The 18,954-nt window shown below is 35.6% G+C and overlaps 2 protein-coding genes across 10 annotated transcripts in view; one reads left to right on the top strand and one right to left on the bottom strand.

Annotated features, from left to right (window-relative positions):
• The window catches only part of syne1b (spectrin repeat containing, nuclear envelope 1b), a 102,196-nt gene extending 86,625 nt beyond the window's left edge, over nucleotides 1–15,571 (bottom strand). For 4 of the 9 annotated variants that reach the window (XM_026286574.1, XM_026286579.1, XM_026286580.1 and 1 more), the window contains exons 1-4: nucleotides 7,964–8,387; nucleotides 6,681–6,742; nucleotides 1,480–1,575; nucleotides 1,253–1,336 (exon numbers count right to left, since the gene is read on the bottom strand). In XM_026286574.1, the coding sequence (XP_026142359.1) occupies nucleotides 1,253–1,336; nucleotides 1,480–1,575; nucleotides 6,681–6,742; nucleotides 7,964–8,042 (321 nt within the window). In that variant the 5' untranslated portion in view covers nucleotides 8,043–8,387. Of the gene's footprint in view, nucleotides 1–1,252; nucleotides 1,337–1,479; nucleotides 1,576–6,680; nucleotides 6,743–7,963; nucleotides 8,390–14,468; nucleotides 14,863–15,469 lie in introns of those variants that run through there. The other 5 variants (XM_026286576.1, XM_026286583.1, XM_026286575.1 and 2 more) reach the window with 3 other exon arrangements.
• A 331-nt stretch (nucleotides 15,572–15,902) lies between these two features.
• Nucleotides 15,903–18,507, top strand: myct1b (myc target 1b). The gene is made up of 2 exons (XM_026286573.1): nucleotides 15,903–16,757; nucleotides 17,265–18,507. The coding sequence occupies exons 1-2, from the start codon at nucleotides 16,703–16,705 to the stop codon at nucleotides 17,780–17,782; spliced, it is 573 nt and encodes a 190-aa protein (XP_026142358.1). The 5' UTR covers nucleotides 15,903–16,702; the 3' UTR covers nucleotides 17,783–18,507.
• Nucleotides 18,508–18,954: the final 447 nt, after the last annotated feature.

Below are 18,954 nucleotides of genomic sequence, written 5' to 3'. Positions count from 1 at the left end.
ACCGGAGAACCTCGGTACACAGACTGAGACAAGACATGTTAAGAGAGAACACACAGTTAGAAATGAAGAATGACGACGGATGCCAGACTGGGACAAATGAACATATTCAATGATCAGATAAGAATACAGATACGGCTGGATCACTCTGTTCAGTTCATTCAGCATCAGTAAAACAATAATAATAATAGAGGGTGGTGAAATAATACTTTTATTTAGCAGGGATGCAATAAATTGATCATAAGGGACAGTAAAGGCATTTCTAATGTTACAAATGTTGTTTTCTATTTCAAATAAACTTGGCTTTCTATTCATCAAATAATCCTAAGAAAAAAATATGTATCATGGTTTCCACAAAAATATTAAGCAGCACAACAATGATGATAAGACATGTTTCTTGAGCAGCCAATCAGCATTTTACAATGATTTCTGAAGGATCATGTGACACTGAGGACTGATGCAGAAAATTCAGCTGTGCATCACAGAAATAAATTACAGTACAATAGAATTTTAAAATATATTAAAACAGAAAATATTTATTAGAAACAGAAACAGAAATAGTTATTTTAAATTGTAATATTTTTTTCACATATTACTTCTACTTTATTTTTTAATGCACCTTTAAGCATAAAACATTCATTTTGATAACTGAAATCATTTTTTCTTTTATCTGAAATATTTGTACATTATTTTATTTGTTTATATATATAATAAATATACAACCAATTTAAAAAAAAAATATCTATGAAAAATAAAAACAATATGCTTTTAATATTGGTGATCAATTTATATGTTTTTCTTCCATATCATGTCCATAAAAATCCCTATTTCTAAACGCAGCTTTAATGAAACGGAAGTGACATCACGTTTGGTGGAAAAACTAAAGGAAGCTTCATCAATTCATTTAATGAATTCTTCGTGCTGTCACTCTAAAACATCATACTTGATCAAATTGCACAAATCAGTTTAACTCTTTTTTTTTTTTTTTATAGAAAAAAAGTAAATTTTTTAAGTTGACACCCTCAATTATTAACTTTAGCCCTCATTTCCATCCTGTTCATTTCTTGTCCTTGTCTGATCTTTAACATAGCATATTTCTGACAGCCTGCTATATCCTTTCCTAGAAAGACTTCCTGAAATTATAGCGCAATCATGTTAATTTTAAAAGCTAGAAAGGTACTGCAGAACAGGAATGACCCAGCAGGGAGTGTTACACAGAATATCCCCATATAACTGAGACAGATGAGCAGCTCACCTTCCTTCCCTCCAGGAACTTAAGAGCTGTGCCGATGTTGGACACCCAGTGGATCCTTTTGAGCTGGCGGTTCTGTTCGCATGGCTGCGGGGAAATATGAGGTGTTTATCAGGAGTAAAAATGAAAGGAAGGACTCTTTCAAGCCCATCATCATGACATGAAACAGACTCTGTCCCACCAGCTTCGGCGCTCAATGCAGAGGTTTATTGCATCACAGAAACACTTACTAATCTCTGTCCAGACAGCACTTCTAACAGAGCCAGCAGTTTCACCCCATCCTTGATGTCCTCAAAGAGGTCGTTGACTTCAAAAGGAGGTTTGTGCTGGAAAGGACAAAAAAGAAGAGGAATACATGAACGGTGGACTTAATGAACACTTATGGTGCTTTGATTGCAAATGTGTTGAATGCTTCTGCACTAATGTCTTTCGCTTTTATTATTCTCATTCTACTTTATTCTTATTCTACCTTATAAGTCGATTTAGATCATCTTCTGAAGAAATGCATTGAAAAGCTTTTAGGTCATCAGAAATTCCTCTCTCTTCATTCCCAGAGGATTTTAAGTTTCTGGCACAGGAAATGATCTTTCATACATGGACTATAACAGGTCCTCACTATGTTTACAGCAGATTTTATGTCTAATAGCCTAACAGCATGATATTAAAAAACATTTACTTGAAAAGCATGTTACACTGAAGACTGGAGTAATAATGCTGACACTTCAGCTTTACTTCACTGGAATAAATTGCATTTTAAAATATATTAAAATAAAAAAATAAAAAAATATTTTCCAATGCTACAATTATTCCATATTTTCAATCAAATAAATGCAGTCTGGCTGAGCATAATTTTAAAAATAAAATAAAAAAGATTACAAATAGTACTACAATCTGACACTTGCATCATTAAAAAGCTACTGTACCATGTTTGTGAGGACTAGAATTCAGTACATGATGCAGGTCTGGGTCTATTATTAAAATCTCAGCTCAGTTGCTAACGTACAAACACCAAAAAGAGTGTAAAGGCACTTTAAATTTTTAAAGGGAAATGGACACAATAGGAAAAGATAACAGATGTGTCAGAGGTCAAACCAAAATAGACAAAACTTTCCATCACGCAAAAGCTTCATAAGTGAAGTGCAAAACATTAACTTTGGTCATGCTGACCATTGATAAAACTAAAAAATAAAGGAAGCTAGACATTCGATTTATTTCTATGGAACAAATGCAAAAATATTCAATAAAACAACACAAGATAGCTGGACAGACAGGCCGAGCAGCACACACACAGACAGCATCTGCAGACTCATGAAGCTTTACGAAGCATATTCTGCAGATCAGTTAGTATGCATTGAGCGTGTGCTTTCTGTACGCATGCTGCTTCACTGCAGTGGAACCAAAGGCTGTGTGCACTTTATTCAGATTCTTCAAACTTTCTTGTTCTGCAGCAGATTGTGTGGAACAAAAGATGCCTCAGTGCAATCTGTGCTGACTGGAATACTTAAACCCACCATTTGTGTCAGATTATCCTCTCTTTGTGTGCTGCAAAGTGCCCCATCACCAAAGCAACTAATCACGCATAATGAGGCGAGTGGGAGGAGCAACACTCACAACAGCTCCACTTCAGCATGTGGGTCATTATACACAACCATGTGACTTTAACAATGAACAGCTGATGTCATCATTTACTATGTGTTATCAAAGCATTTTCTTACCACATACACAAAAGTATAGTGACTTCCTTCAGTTTTCAAACGCTTTCTCTTTCTATTTATTTAAATGCATGTTTTTAGACCTGGCCCAAAAACTGTTTCTTCTTTTCACTGCATTAGCAAATGCACACTTTTTTCTAAGGAAAAATGTTTACGCTTATGCATATTTTCAGATTCAGGTTAACAAAATAAGTCCAGAAATCACTGGGTTTCTTCAAATAGTATTTTCTTGTAAAATGTACTCTAGTGTACAGTGTAGAGGATGATCATAAAGTTATTCTGAATTTGTAAACAACTGATTATTACTAAAATATTATTTGTATTTATACAGCTTCACTCAGAAATAAGTCAAATTATGACAGTAAAAAGGGTTGCAAATGCTGTTAATGGAAATTAACTCCTTTTTCCAAATTAATCGCTTTTTCAAAATGTAAAGTGCACCATATAATGCTGACCAGGTTCTGAATGATTGCATCTTGAATATTCTGTTGCTGACTCTTAATCACAGTATCTGAAATCAGCGGACACACACTTCGAAGACCTCAGGAGCGAAACATGTTTCTTCCCACTGAGAATTGTTCTAGCCCCTCTCGACGGCCATCTGCACATACCTACAGTGTCCAAAACTTCCCAGAATTACCCTTGTCTCCATGGACAGGGATTCAATCTGCATTTCCACATAATGTAAGAAATGGTTACAGGGGATCTATATATCCCAAAAACAGTCAACTTAACGTAATAAGACCGATAATCTTACAGAAAGTCTCAGTTCAGTTAAAGCACTTTCACCTGTCAGACATAAACTCTGCCCTGCTGCTACTTTAGCACAAGACACAAAGATCATAAATATGACTTAAATACATCCACACACAGACAAATGCATAAATATATATGAAAAATATATGAAAGCCACATAAAAAAACACTGTCTTATGAGATAAGTCTAAATTATGAGATATAAAATCATAACTGTGACATAAAAAGTCAATAGAGGGATAAAAAGTTAATATTAATGACATAAGTAAAAACTTTCTGAAGGCATAATTATATTCCAGTATATATAAAAGAATTTTCATATGACTTGTGTCATAATTAAGAAATTAAGTCAAAATTATGATATATATAATTGTAACATAAAAAAAGTTTTATTTCCGATATAAAAAGTCAGCATTTGTGGAAATGTCAAATTAAACTAAAATGTTCATCTTCAACCTTTTCTGAAGTCTAAAGTGCATCCCAAAATATACAGTATAAAAGTATTTTATATTATGACTCAAATTTATGAGATAAAAAGTCAGAATTATTAGATAAAACCCCAGGCCTCTGGTTCCATGTCCCTGAAATGATTGCTTTGCTAAATGAAGCTGATCTTTAGGTTAACAGACGAACAACACACTACATTTAGTAAATTAATTGGGTTGATTATCCACAATGGATCAGATAGAAGAATGAATGATGTATTAAATAATTTTTTTAAATTGTATTATTTCGTATCATCAGAGTATGAGAAAGGAAATGAAAAGAATGTATCAGTATTGTTTTAATATATATAGCATGACAAGACAATTATTCTTATAATGCAGTTGACAAATGACACCACAATATGCTGATGTGTCTGCTGTCTAATATTCCTTACTACATTGCAAAGCATAGACTTTTTCCCTTTTATATCACTAAAATATGCTGCTCCTCATCATTTTAAAGTGAAGAAATAGAGAAACTTTTATTCCTACCGGCCAGTGATGATTCTGAAAGGACATAACTGTAATCCTTTGCTATAGTTACTATTCCCAATTTCATGCATCCTGCTCTTATTTTAGTGCAGTTGTTAAGATTGTGGTTATTTCAGTAAAAAGCTTCATACATTCATCATACATGTTAAGTTAAACTTTTTGAGATCCTAAAAGGAAAATGCTTAACGTGGCATAATGCATCAAAAAGTGTTTTAAAAAGACCAAACTCAGTAAACATTTTTAATGAAGCCTTCTATTTACAGACAAGCAGGTTATGGGAGGAAAATGCTTAACGTGCAATTAAACGCATTGCATTCATATTCTGTGTATGTCTGTGAATAGAATGCTTTATTAATAATTTGTTTACTGAGTGTGGTCTTTTTAAAACACCGTTTTAATGCATTGAGCCATGTACTTTCACGTGAAGCGTTTTAGAATGTCCCACTGAATCATTTGTGAATTTGACTGGTCCAGAAGATTAAATTAGCAGGAGCTAACATCTCGTGGTTCAATAAAACAGACATACAACAACTGCTTTATAATGAAGGCTTTGCAAAACTGCACAGCAATTTTAGCTTTTTAAGCAAGATACTCCATCCTACACTACCTATGCACACATTTCCTGTCATGTATGCCTATAAAAGATGACTGAACCAATCAGAGCAGGTCAATCAGAGCAATCACAACACAGCACTCATTCCTACAGCACACAGCACAAACAGCACTCTTCATGGTTTTTATTAGAGTATTATAGCATTACGCCCCCTCACTCACTGTTTACTGTCCTGCACAACGATTAGTCTTTAATCATCTGAGTTTTACTTGGTTACACAGACATTTGCCCTTTAGAGTAATTATGACATTAGGCTACAAAGCAAATCACATGGACCATTCACTGTTCACGGATGATGGGTCAGGAAGACAGGAGAACAGTAACACAGACATTAGTGCATAAGACAACGCTGGTGTGTTTCCTCAGAGTAACACCAACAGTCTAGCATTATATACTCAGTTAGTGATTGTCTATCATGATATACAGCAGCAAAAAAGCACTTAAGCAACATTTATAAAGTGTCTAAATGTCGTTGCATAAAAAAGTAGTTTATTTTGAAGAAAGATATAATTTGCATAATTTTTAAGCAAATACAAGTTTGCTATGTTTTACATGATTGTTTTTGAGAAAAAGCTGCATTTATTTAATCAAAAATACAGTAAAACTGTAATATTATGAAATATTATTACAATTTTAAATAGTTGATTTCTATTTTAATATAATTAAAAACGCCATTTATTCCATTGATTGAAAAGAGTATTTCTTAGCCATTACTTCAGTGTTCAGTTCAAGAACCTTTGATAATTTTAATGCACTACTGTATTTTAACGCATTACTGTATTCTAATGACTTTTCCTGGTAAAGCAGTAATGTAATGATTTACATTTTAATTGTATGCATATAATTTGATTAGAGTTACTAATGTCAATAAAATTATGTTACTTAAGTTACAATTGCAGTGTTAACAAATATGAAGTAAAAATGTTGTTTTGCATGTCAGTATGCCCTTTCATAAATCACTGGAGTCCTACAACATTTAGATGCAATTAAAGGTTGTATCTAAATGTTGTATGTAAGGTCATATTTCAACATGTTGAACTCGATTTCACATATTTTAGTCTGGCGTTATAGTTTGGCAAAAGTTCAACAAGTGAATGTGTACAGGTTTATGACACAGTAACACCAAGTAAAAATAAATGACTCATCAAAATGAGATCCGCTGGATAAAGTTGATAAAAACTGCTCAGAAAAATGAAAGCAACATTTGTTCAATATTTCAGCACAAAAGACGCATGATATTTTGTTATATAATGCCATTACATAGCATTTTTTAAAGTGTCCAAAAGTGTTTTTGTTGTACTGTAATCCAGTGTAAATAGTACTACAAGCTAAATGTTGTGGGATTCAGCTGAAATAAACTGTAAAACATCTTACCTTGGCCAAGTGTGAATTAATCCACTTTGTGAAAGTTCTTTTCTGCACTGCCTCTTGTTCATCTGCAAAAGACAGAAACACAATAACCACATAAGTGAGCAGATATGATTTACTCTTCAATATCCAATCAGATATTACGCTTTCCTGTCTTCTTCACCCTACTCACAGTCATCATGACTCGCCTCGCTATTTTCTTATATTTGTGAGGATTAACATTGAATACTGTGCATTTTCATTATAAGTCTACAGAGCTAGAGAGGAGATATTCACCAGCACAGGAGGGCTGAGAGTCCACACGTGGCATGAGCAAAAACATCAGAAACATGTGCCAATATTCCCATTATTACATATACTCAGCATAAATAACATAAATGCAGATTTTACACAGACACAGGCAGATATGCTCAACATTAGCATGTATGCGCAAACCACAAGCTCTCAAGGAGATGCAAGAAATGCAAAAGCCACAGGGTGGTTGTTAAAGCTTTGCTATGCAGTTAGGATGTTCTGAGCGGTTGCCAGGGTGTAACTATGGATTTGCATTGCTATGTCATAGCTAGCATGGTGTTGTGCGTGCTGCTATGTGGCGTCAACCCAAGTTTAAGTAACATTCTACCGATTTTTTAATTGTTTGCAAGGTGAAAAAAGTTTAATACTGTAACTCTTTAGTACTGTATAAATCACCAATCCTAAGTATGAGGAATATTAATAGAGATGATTGACTTCACAAACAGCAGGAATGGAAGTTTGTCTGTTAACACAATAGACAAATCCAGCAGAGCATTTTTAGACACAGATAAGGTCATTCAGGTCACCAACAAACACCCACCAGACATATTTATGCATGATGGGCTGAGACAGACCAGCAAATTTTCACAACAGACAGCATCCTATGGTTGCATGCATTAATAATGCAATGCACGGGGCATGTTTTGGAAGCATCCTTTACTGTACTGTAGCACACATGGCATGCCAGTGCATCCTTAAGCACACCGCAGCCGTCATAATCCAACATGCGCAGCTGTAAAGAGGTTTGCATCAGCACTCGTGTGCAGCCGTGACCCGTGCCAACACGGTGATTACCTCTCCCGAGGAGGAAGATGAGGAAGACCTCAGCTGGCCAATAATGTCTAGTGAGCCATATGACCCAGAGACGTGTCACTGCATATCTGGATCATGCATCTGTTTCACCTACATTCAGTGGAGCACAGACTACATGTAAATCTGAGCTATAGGCTCCCACACTCCAGTCGGATGAGAGGAGACATCGATGTCCCACTTACCACGGAGATACTGAAAGAATCCCGTCACCAGATTCAGAGACGTGGTCTTTTTCATGGCTACGTCCTTAAAGTGAGCCATTGTGCGCCCTGCATTTGTTTCTTTGTGTCCTTCATGTGTGAAAGTGCGCAAGTGTCATCCAGGGAGGAAAACCAGATCAGCTATCCTTTATTTCCTCCGGGAAGCAGAACAGAGCAGCAGGAGGAGCTTTCCGTGTGAAAACACAGCGCGACTGAGTGCTGGAGGATGAAACCTCCCCCTCCTCCTGTTGTCTCTCTCTCTCTCGCTCCCTCTCTCTCTCCTCCGCTGTGGATGGGCTGCTAATCGAGGGCAGTTTTTAGGAGCCCTGAGACTTCCGGTTGTTGGTGGGGCTGGGGAGTCGTGCTGGTCTGGATGCTCTGTTCAGGTCTGTTCTAGTTCTAGCAGCATCCCACAGCTGCAGCCATACTAACCGGCTATGGCACTGATCGGCCAATCAGCATGCGGGGGGCTGTGATGTCACCGGACAGCTGGTGTTATCCTGATTTATATGGGAGGGTGGGGGTCAGTACTCGTGCTACACAGCTTGAACTCCACCAGGCCTCCACGAGCACCGCAGACACCCTACTGCAGGCATGGCCTAACAAATAATCAGATTCGATGCAGTCCAGGATGCTATACAACAAAGGACTCATGACATGACACAGTTAATCTGGGTTTGAATGTGTTTGCATGTCTAAGTAAGAAACAAAGCAAACAGAAAGTGATTTTTCTGTCTTTACAATGACGCATAAAAAGATGTTTATATATGTTTCTGGTCTTATTGTGTGCAATTTATTAATTAAATATTATTACGGGTGTTTAATGAGGCAAGAATCACTATATTGTGTTGAATTAATGATCTGAACAAAATACTAAAACTTACGCTAGTATTAAACTTTGAACCGTAATTTAGCTTAGAGAATTTATTATGCAGCAGCACAAATGTTTTCAACATTGATAATAATAAGAAACGTTTCTTGAGCAACAAATCAGCATATTCGAATAATCCATGAAGGAGCATGTGACACTGAAGACAGAAGTAATGATGCTAAAATTCAGCATTGCACCCCAGGAATAAATTACATAACATCAAAAACAAAATAGTTATTTTAAATTGTAATATATATATATATATATATATATATATATATATATATATATATATATATATATATATATATTTTTTTTTTTTTTTTTTTTTTTTATCACCTTTACTATGTAATCTAATAAATGCAGTCTTTTTGCACTTTCGAATGGCAGTACATCAAAAGTAAATAAGTAAAATCAAGCTCCACTATTTTCACATTTGTTATTCTGTTTAATTCAAACATACATTTATGAAGTCATGTCTTTTTAATTTATCATGTGTCTATGGCAAAAGTCATTCAATCATACTAAATAACACATGCATTATTTGCAAATGGCTATATGGCAACTGGGAGCCAACTACACTCAAAGTATTGAATCATTTATGTCACAGCCAGAGCAAAGCATCTGCCACCTGCTACGGTGCAGTCAGTGACTACATCAGTCTATTATTCCTGACCATCACCCCACAGCATGGGCTCCACACAAACCCAATCCACCACACAACATACTTATTTGCATCCTCATATATATTTAATCGTGCAATTATAAGACCATCTTATGACCAGAAACGGACTTCCCCAATGTTAAGTCTTGATCTTCCACTCCTTTGTGTTGTCTTGTTTAAAAAAACCACGCTTTATTAAATTACTTCATTCAATCTCATGTTTCCTTGCACTGAAACATAAGTGCATATACAAAATATAACTGTTCTTTCTCAAGTCCACTTAGAAGAAAAATCCATTCTCTGACCGCTCACTCACCATGGCATAGCTCGGATATTTATATCTCAAAAAGCCTTTTGTGTTAAAGATCGAGGAATGTACCTCAAACTTTTTTAGTCACAGAAGATAATGTAATCTGTGAAAAAGTGCTACTGCCATCACATGCTCATCTAATGAGTCACAATTTGTTTCAATTAGATAACAGGGTTAAAGCTCAGGGTTCTTTAAAACATATTAAAAAGTCCTGACATTGTGTGGATTAGACTAAGGTGAGAAATTGTATTGTATTTATTTTATCTAGCATACATATACTGTATATATACATTTATACGGATGGATGGATGTATGGATGGATGGATTTTAGCCTAAAATTTAAGGCTAAAAAAATTCCCACAGTTCTCCATCAGTAATCAATGGATGGTCATTAGTGTTTAGCATCTACAGTCAATTCCAGTGCTGCAACAAGACAAACTGGATTCTTCCATCTACAATCAAAAAGCAGCTTTATTGATGGTCTTCTTGTAGCACTGCCCACTTGCACTCACACATAGTGTTAAGACTGAATTAGAGTTAATTAAGTATTAATGAATGTACAGTCACTTTCTGTCTGCACACAGAAATAAGAGAAACAAGTGAGTGGAGCATCTGAAATTTAAATGAGTGCGTTCAACACAAACTCGGGACAGATGATATCATGGGCAACAGGTCAGATGCTGCTGTCATCTGTTGAATGGAGTGCGGTCTTCAATACTCTACACATCACTCTTGCAGTTTCAAGAGAGAAATGCAAATGCTGATTTTGTGCATTAGGCCAAAAAAAGATACATTTAAAATATGTAGAATAAAATATAAAACACTGAAATAGTGCCATCTAGTGTCCTATTAAAAACATTATGTGACGACATCACATGGCCTGCATCTATATTCAACCATCTATTCTGATCAGTGTAATAATGATGATAGTCAAAACAACTCACCCCTTATTTATATAAAGCTCTTTATAATACAAAGTAGCTTCACAGTGATAAACAAGGAAATTGTGATTCAATTATGTAAACAGATCTAAATTTAGCTGTAATTTTTTCATGCATTCTTCAGCTGAAATAAGTTCATTGTTGAGAGTGGTGTCTTTAATGATAGAAAGCATTAAATGCTAATCAGGTTTGAGCATTTAATGGCTGTAGACATAACCTTTGTTTTAACAATATATTGAAACAGTTACTGATCTTACACTGATAGTTTTGTAATTCAGTCAAGACAACAATCTTCTCATGCAGACATTGTCTCAGTAAAACAACAAGATCCTTTGTCGTTGGAGAGATTTCATCTGATATGTGTCTAAAGGAAATGGCTGCTGTATAAAAATGATTCGTGCCAATGAAAGGAAGATGGCAAACGGTTTTACCACAGGCTTGAAACTGGCATGCGCCAGTCACCACCACGGAGAGGGAAACTCTGAAAGTTACTCTGAAAACAGTAACCACAGACCTTCTGTCGCATAAACCACACATCGCCTTATTTGCAGTTGATGTGCCACGTTAACTAGCACACACCTCTTCTGATGTGCAAAATATATTTGACCATATGCATGAACACATTTCAACAGAATTCCCCTCGTATGCAATCACTGTGTCGCCATCAAACGCCAAATCTACTACGCTACAAATGAAGCCAATTTGCTAAATAAAAACTTAACATGCACTATAAACAATTTTTCCATTAAATATGAGTAATGCATGCTGGAGCAAAATTTACCGCCAATTTAATAAGGTGTTCTGGATGTTGGTAGGGTGTTGCTATTCAATTGCTAATGTGTTCTAAGTAAGTTTTATACTGTCTGTTGGAGGGTTAGTTGGGTATATTTTCATCGAATTAAACAGACATTATTTAAGATCGCCTACAATAAAGCTAAAAAATGCATGACTGACTCGGAGGTAAAAACAGAAGTGCAAGTTATCATGCATACGTAACTTCCTTCCTGAATACTAAGTTCCTCTCTGTAGCTTCTTGTATCATCGGAGACTATATGAGCATGTGGGCATTGCCATGGTGATAAGAAATAAACATGAAGTCTCCACAAGGAAATAGTTCAATATTCTCTACAGGTTACATAGGAAATGCATTAGAGGCTTTTAATAATTGCATGCGCCACACTCTTCCATCCCTGATCATTTTTAACTATTCATAAAGTGTTTTTATTGAGATTTTAAGGGACATTTAAGGAGTTCTTGTGGGTTACTGTGAAAACAAAACCTCCACTAGTCGTGAATAGATAAAATCTTAATGTCAACCTGACATGTAGTGTCTTAAAATATCTTCCTGGTCTTACTGTGCCTTATTTATCAATGTATGGTATTTTAAAGACAAAATATTGTTCTTCAGTTTCTCCCCTACAACACCCTGCCATATACAAACACGCTTCACCATCCAATCCACTTAATACATTTATAAAATCAAGTCCCAGCCTACGTTTTCTCTCAAATTAGTATATAAAAGTATATCAAATTGAAATTCTTATTGAATTAATCACGTCAGAGTTAGTCACCTGCTTGCTTGTGTATATTATTGTGTTACCCAGACATGACCTGGTTATTAAGTTTAAAAAGATGCTTTTATTATTGCTCTTTCCACATAGTCCTGCTCTGTTTGTTGTCGTTAAGAGCAGTTGAAATCATTCTTAAATCAATTATTGAGCAGAACATTGTACCAGCCTGATGCTGTTATTATTACTCTTCCACGAAAGCCCACAGAGAAACATCTGCCTTCACTTAGTCACGGGATGAACACTCTCAAAGGTCTCACTATGCTCGACCAACGGGTTGCCATCAAACCATTTTTTAAATCTATGCAGAGGGTCACAGGAATGAGATGACAGCTAATTTGTTACCGCTTTTTATTGACTTGCCCTGCCTCTGCCAACACTGAGTAACAGCCATCAGTCAGTAAGAATGGACAGGGAGTCAAGGAGTCCAAAAATCGATCCGTTCCATCATCCAAGAACAGGACATCTTCAAAAGTGGTGTCAGGCTCTTCCTGTTCCCATACACACCACCTACTATAGAGTCCCTGTCCAAATCTAGACAATTTGGGCACTGTCTGAGCATATCGGTTGGTCTGGGTGTTTTATCACAATGTAGATTTTTACACTTCAAAGTAAGAGCAATCGTAATTTACGGGCTATTAATTATTTTAATTTAATTCTGCCATTCTTTACTTACTTTTAAGACATTCAAAAAACATGATTGTTTTAATGTTAAAAACCAAAAAAGATATTTTGAACAATACTGGAGCCCTTTGACTATATATATATATATATATATATATATATATATATATTGCATTCCAGAGAACAAACTTTGTTTTTCTGGTTTTATTATTATAGTGTTATAGTATTGAAAAATAGTTTTAATTAGCTTAGCTGAGATTTTTAATCTTTAATTTGGTTTTTATTTCAGTTTAGTAATTTTACTACATTAACCTAATTTTTGATATTTGCCAAAGCAACATTTCTCATTTAAGTTTTTTTAGCTTAATTTTTTTATTTAATATTTATCATTTATGTTTTTTTTGCTTTATTTCAATTATAGTTCAAGATTTAGTTAACAACAACAGAAGAAAAAAAGCCATACAGTGATGGATAATACTGAAGCTTCCCAGCAGAACAGGTGGATTATGGAAACATTTTCTATCAGCACGGGCCCTGCATCACAACATCGTCACTCACTCTCAGAAGGGCAATCATCAATTCTATGTTTTCTTTTGGGTGGCTTTATATTTTCCCTCCTCCAAAAATTACTGCAAAGCATTCAAACTCTTCGTGCCACCTTAAAAGCATGACCCATAATTTTGGTAGGCACCATATCAGCAGCACACATCCATCATTTTATATGACATGACAGAGTGCTCCACCTTATCATAAAGAATATCAATATCATCCAATTAAGAAAGGTCAAACTAAACTATACCCCCTTCATGGCAACACAAGAGTTAGAAAAGGGCCTTTGTCAAGGACAACTTCCTGTAAGATAAAACAATGATGACCTTCACAGGCTAAACTATTTTAGACACAAACCTAATCAAAGATTATTTTATCAATTTTCTTTGTGAAAAAACAACACTAACCCTTACTATGGCAATTTAACAATACAGCTCTTTGTACTAAGATTTCATGCCTTCTGTGCTTTTTTTAAACTAAATTACCTATTTATTTCAGCACAAAGCAGACAAAATTAGGTCCAAAAATGCGCAGAAATCATCACGACGCAAATAGATCCTCTATTCCTGTTTAAAACTTGTCCTCAAGCACTGCAGCACACAACCTGTCAATTTGAACCAACAGCTGATAAACCAAGGCGTCCGCAAGCCATCATAATGAAAGTACACGATTCCCTCTGGACATTTCTGTTTGCAACACTGACATAAGAGTAACATGAGCTGCATATGATGTCAACATTAGTTTAAAGACAAATGGATGGACACACACAGCCATTATGGAAAGCATCAATATTGATTTCTCAAGTTCGTAAGTTCCTGTGCTGTCAAATATGGTGCATTTGTGCAAGAGGCATCTGGCAAACTCTTGGTGTGAAGGCACTGAATCAGCTAAATTCTTCCTGACTCACAGAGCCAGAGGACGTTTGTGGGAGGTAAAGAACAGAAAGACAGCATCACCTACCTTGCAGCCTCTGCATCACATTCATAATGTCCTTGCTGGACCGTCCGAAAGGGCTGAGGGAAGCCATGGTCCCTCTTTACAGTCCTGTGCTCCTCTGACACCGGATCACTCATGCAGTCGGCACAGAAGACAGAAGATACTGCACGACTTTTCTTAAGGGGGCATCCCCATCTGCCCCTCCTACAACTCTCTCTTCCTCTTGCTGCCTCTCTCTCTTTCTCTCTCTCTCTCTCTCTCTCTCTCTGTCTCTCTCTCTGTCTCTCTCTCTCTCTCTGTCTATCTCTATCTCACTCACTGATGCAGGAACTCCAGGAGCTTGATGTGGCCCAATAGAAAAGCAGGTTTCACATAGGTGCTCGTCCAAGTAGTCGACCAATCAGAAGTCCTCTTCTATCTACAGTCAGTGAACCGAGAAGGAAAAGTAACAGCAAGGGTGTCAGAACAAAATCACATCATAAGAAACACTAACAGGTTTAATTTAAGCCAGATTTCTACATTAATTATGACTCAATAAATATGGTTGCAAACAAAATCAGTCTTAACAATTGTAGCACCCTTACTTTTTCATGTTCAGCATTTCTCATTTCCATTAAGTTTTTCATCTAACATTTATATTTTATATCAGCTTTATTTCTATGACTAAAAAAAACTATTTTTAGTAGTTTGAGATTTAGTTAACAGTAAGAACACCACCACAGAAGAAGAAATAGTCAGGGTGAATAAATGATCCATTTAAGAATGCAAACTTGTTGATGAATGATACCGAAGCACAAAGAAAAGTAATTTTTGAGAGAAAACTGCACATTTTTTACAGTTAGTAGCTAGTCAATAATTAAAGAAATGCTTGCCCATCGGGATAACAGTTAATCTTACATTGTGTATTGCACATGAAATGCATGATAGATTTGTATGTATATTAATTAGGCAAAGTTATGCACGTAACTAGGTGAAGACAACAGAAACTCAGCAACAAGATATATATCTTATACTGCGTGTGTTACCTTGAGCAGATGACGCTTCCTTTCCCGCAAGGCTCTTGCGTCTCATGTGATGATGATAAAGCTCTGTTAGACGAGTTGCTATGGAAACCGTTAAACAATGTTGCAAGGCCGTGTTACTTCATTTGATCTTTACCGCCATCTAGCGGTGGTACAGAGAACAACAAAGGGGCGTCCACACATCAAAGCAGAGTGATGAAACAGACCGCGGTCTGAGATAGATAGATAGATAGCTAGATGGATAGACAGACAGACAGACAGACAGATAGACAGACAGACAGACAGACAGATAGATAGATAGATAGATAGATAGATAGATAGATAGATAGATAGATAGATAGATAGATAGATAGATAGATAGATAGATAGATAGATAGATAGATAGATAGATAGATAGATAGATAGATATACATCACAGTTTGCATGGTTCAATAATGACATCTGCTGGCCATTTTTTTTTTTTTTTTTTTTTTTTACAAACTCTGAGCATGGATGTCCTCCTATTGTTTTAGGAATAATCTATCCTTCACTCAAAAATTTTGCACGACTCATCACACCAGAAGTTTTAATTGAATGGGAATTTTGTTGCATTTTGACAATGCATATCATCTCCAAGTTTCTTCTGAGAATGCATGCATTTTTAGGCAATTTCAGTTATAGTACTTAGTGGGTATTTGTAAGAATAATTTTAATAATTGGTTCTCTGTTCATGAAACATATACAGTGATATGCCAGAAGGTACAGACACTAGGGCAGTAAGGAAATCCCCTGTGACAGCTGAGAACTTATCACCTGGGGGGCGTTTTCATGTTCTTTTGGGAACGGTGTCAAATAAAAAGCTTGAGAAATCTATTGTTCGTTTTTTTCTGACAAAAGTATTTGTTTATTTTTCACTCAATCTCAAAACAAATCTACAGCAAAAGAAGAAAATTCAAGTGCTGAAAGGTGTAAGTTGGTCTATTATAATATAATGGGGTGAAGAAGCCATTGTATTGTATCCACTGAAAAGAAGGAAATGATGCAAGAGGAAACAGCCCTGTTCCTCTGGATCTCTGTCCTGAACAGATAAGCCTAGCACTTGCTAATTATACGAGTAAAGAGGCAGGAAGAATGACGACAAAGTTTCCCTTCATGCAAACAAAAAAAGTGCCATAATCCCTGAGAAATACAGTGAACGGTTCCTGTGGGCTCGGAGTGAGAGTTTGGCTGTATGTTGACATACTTCTGCTAACTATAATGGCTTCAAATGAAACAAATGTGATTTGGGAAATGCTTAAACCTATTGATTTTGGTAAGAATTGGCATGCATTTGTTTTACTAGTTTGCTTCAGCTGGCTTAGTGTAAATTTCGCTTTTATACCTATATAAACTGTGTGCGAAAAGTATTTAAGAATGGTTTGTAGAAATGTATCTCCTAATCAATAATGTTCTATTTTTATTTATTTATTATTATTTTCCCAGTAATGTTAACTTATTCTGAATGTAGATTATATAAAGTTATGCATGCATGCATGCATGCAAAAAATGTATAGAAACATTTCTCATTTTAGCAATGGCTAGTAAATTTTACAAATAATTCTAAAGAAATGGCAAGTAACACATGCATTAAATAAAACATTAAATATTTAAGTGGAAAGACCAGTAATATGTTTTATTTACAACTTAAAAAACATCTTCACGGTCTGTGTGTATAAATTTAAGTAAACATTGAACTCTATTATTCAATATGTATTAAAGATTGTTTTTAGTATATAGTATTGATTTTATATACTCAAAATACAATAACCTTTCCACCCAGAGGAGCTCATCCTGGCGTTCTGCTTGTCGATATTAATTGGTCTACTCATCGGGATCTTGATTTTCCTCCTCCTTACATGGATGTCAAGACGGAGAGCTTCAGTCAGGATCACCAGACGTCAAACCCAGTCGTCAGAATCTAAAGGCACACGTAATCAGCACTGCCACCTCAGACATTACAAGAGTCACGGCTTCGACAAGAACAGTGAATCTGCAGGAAGAGTGGTTCTGCCCCTCCACAGACAGACCTCTGTGGACCCCAATGAGCTGCTGGGTAGAAGCCCTAGCTTTCAGAACTCCACTTTTCGGCCGCCACCAAAAAAGACCAAGAAGACCGGCAATGAAACAGAGGATGATAACCAAGCTGCATTACTTCCTAACATCACAGATCCATTTAGTGCAGAACCAGCGGAGTCCTTCTGGCTGGGGAAGGGCAGTCTAAGGGGTTTCCTACCCAGACAGACTCCACCACCTGCTTATGACAGTGTCATTCACATCTTTCAAGAGTCCTGTACCTGACTGCACTGTGATAAGAGACAAAGGATTGCACATAAATCCCAAAACACGGATAAAACGTGACTAAAGAGGGAAAAAAATAAAAGAAAGTCTGGTTCTAATTTGAAAGTAACCCTGATTTTACACACATTTGCATTACTTTCATGGGTAACACTTAACAATAAGATGCCATTAATTAGTGTTCATGCATTAAATAACAATGAGCAATAGATTTATTAATATTCTTTAATCTTTGTTAATGTTAGGTAATTAAAATACCACTGTTCATTTCTAGCTCAAGTCAGCTCAGGTTCATTAAAAAATAATAATAAATACAAGAGATATTTTTGATTTTAATAATTTACAGACGCTTTTCTCCAAAGATGGGAGCTGTTCATCAAAGAGTCACCAATAGTCATGATGCACAATGCCAAGTTGTTTAGACAAATATGTTGAAATTAACATTCACTATAAGATTAATAATTGCTCTAAAAATATTTTTATTATTAGGTTATGTTATCTAATTAATGTTATCAAATTTAACCTTATTGTAAAGTGTAACCCATGGTGTAAAAATGTGGAATGGAATTATTTTGTGTTTCTTAGGATAAACCTGGTCATTAATAAAAATAACAGATGCTTTATTGCATCTAAATCTTTACGTTCTTTAGTCACTGTTAGTTTTGGTTGTTTGCTTATTGAATTGAAGCAGTGAAGTAAAGCAAAGCACAAATAAAAGAATACTAACTGTTGATTTTTTTTTTTTTTTTTTTTGCTTATCGCACCATTAGCCACGAGTTTCACAAAGTATCAATGTGACACATCTGTCTGAATCACCATAGTACTGAATAATTGCTGTATTCATATAATACAGTGCATACTGTATGCCACAATACATTTAAAAATCATGGCAATTTCATGGTAAGTTAAAGAATACTGTATACTTAATTTTTGTCTATTAACTAAAGTAAACCATGAATACGTCAGAAAGTACAGAAGAAGACCTCCTGGGAATTTTTTGAATATGGTATTGTTCTCTTTGCCTCTCCAGAAATGAAAGTGAAGTATCTCTCCTGAACCTTGCTGCAGTCTGTCTGAAAAAAAAGCACATAAGTGCTGGTGAAACAACTTTTACAATCATCTGTACATTTTATCAGTACAAAAACAGTAAATAACATAGAAAAAGCTATGAAGCA

Source organism: Carassius auratus, chromosome 17, assembly GCF_003368295.1.
Source record: "Carassius auratus strain Wakin chromosome 17, ASM336829v1, whole genome shotgun sequence".
Lineage (NCBI taxonomy): Eukaryota > Metazoa > Chordata > Actinopteri > Cypriniformes > Cyprinidae > Carassius > Carassius auratus.
The sequence above is the reverse complement of the archived record's forward strand: the minus strand, read 5'-3'. Positions and strand labels throughout refer to the sequence as shown.

Excerpts from the sequence above, each read along its gene's own strand:
- myct1b (XM_026286573.1), top strand. The coding sequence starts at position 16,703 with ATGGCTTCAAATGAAACAAATGTGATTTGGGAAATGCTTAAACCTATT. Across the intron at positions 16,758-17,264 it reads GCTTAAACCTATTGATTTTG|AGGAGCTCATCCTGGCGTTC; the intron begins GTAAGAATTGGC and ends CTTTCCACCCAG.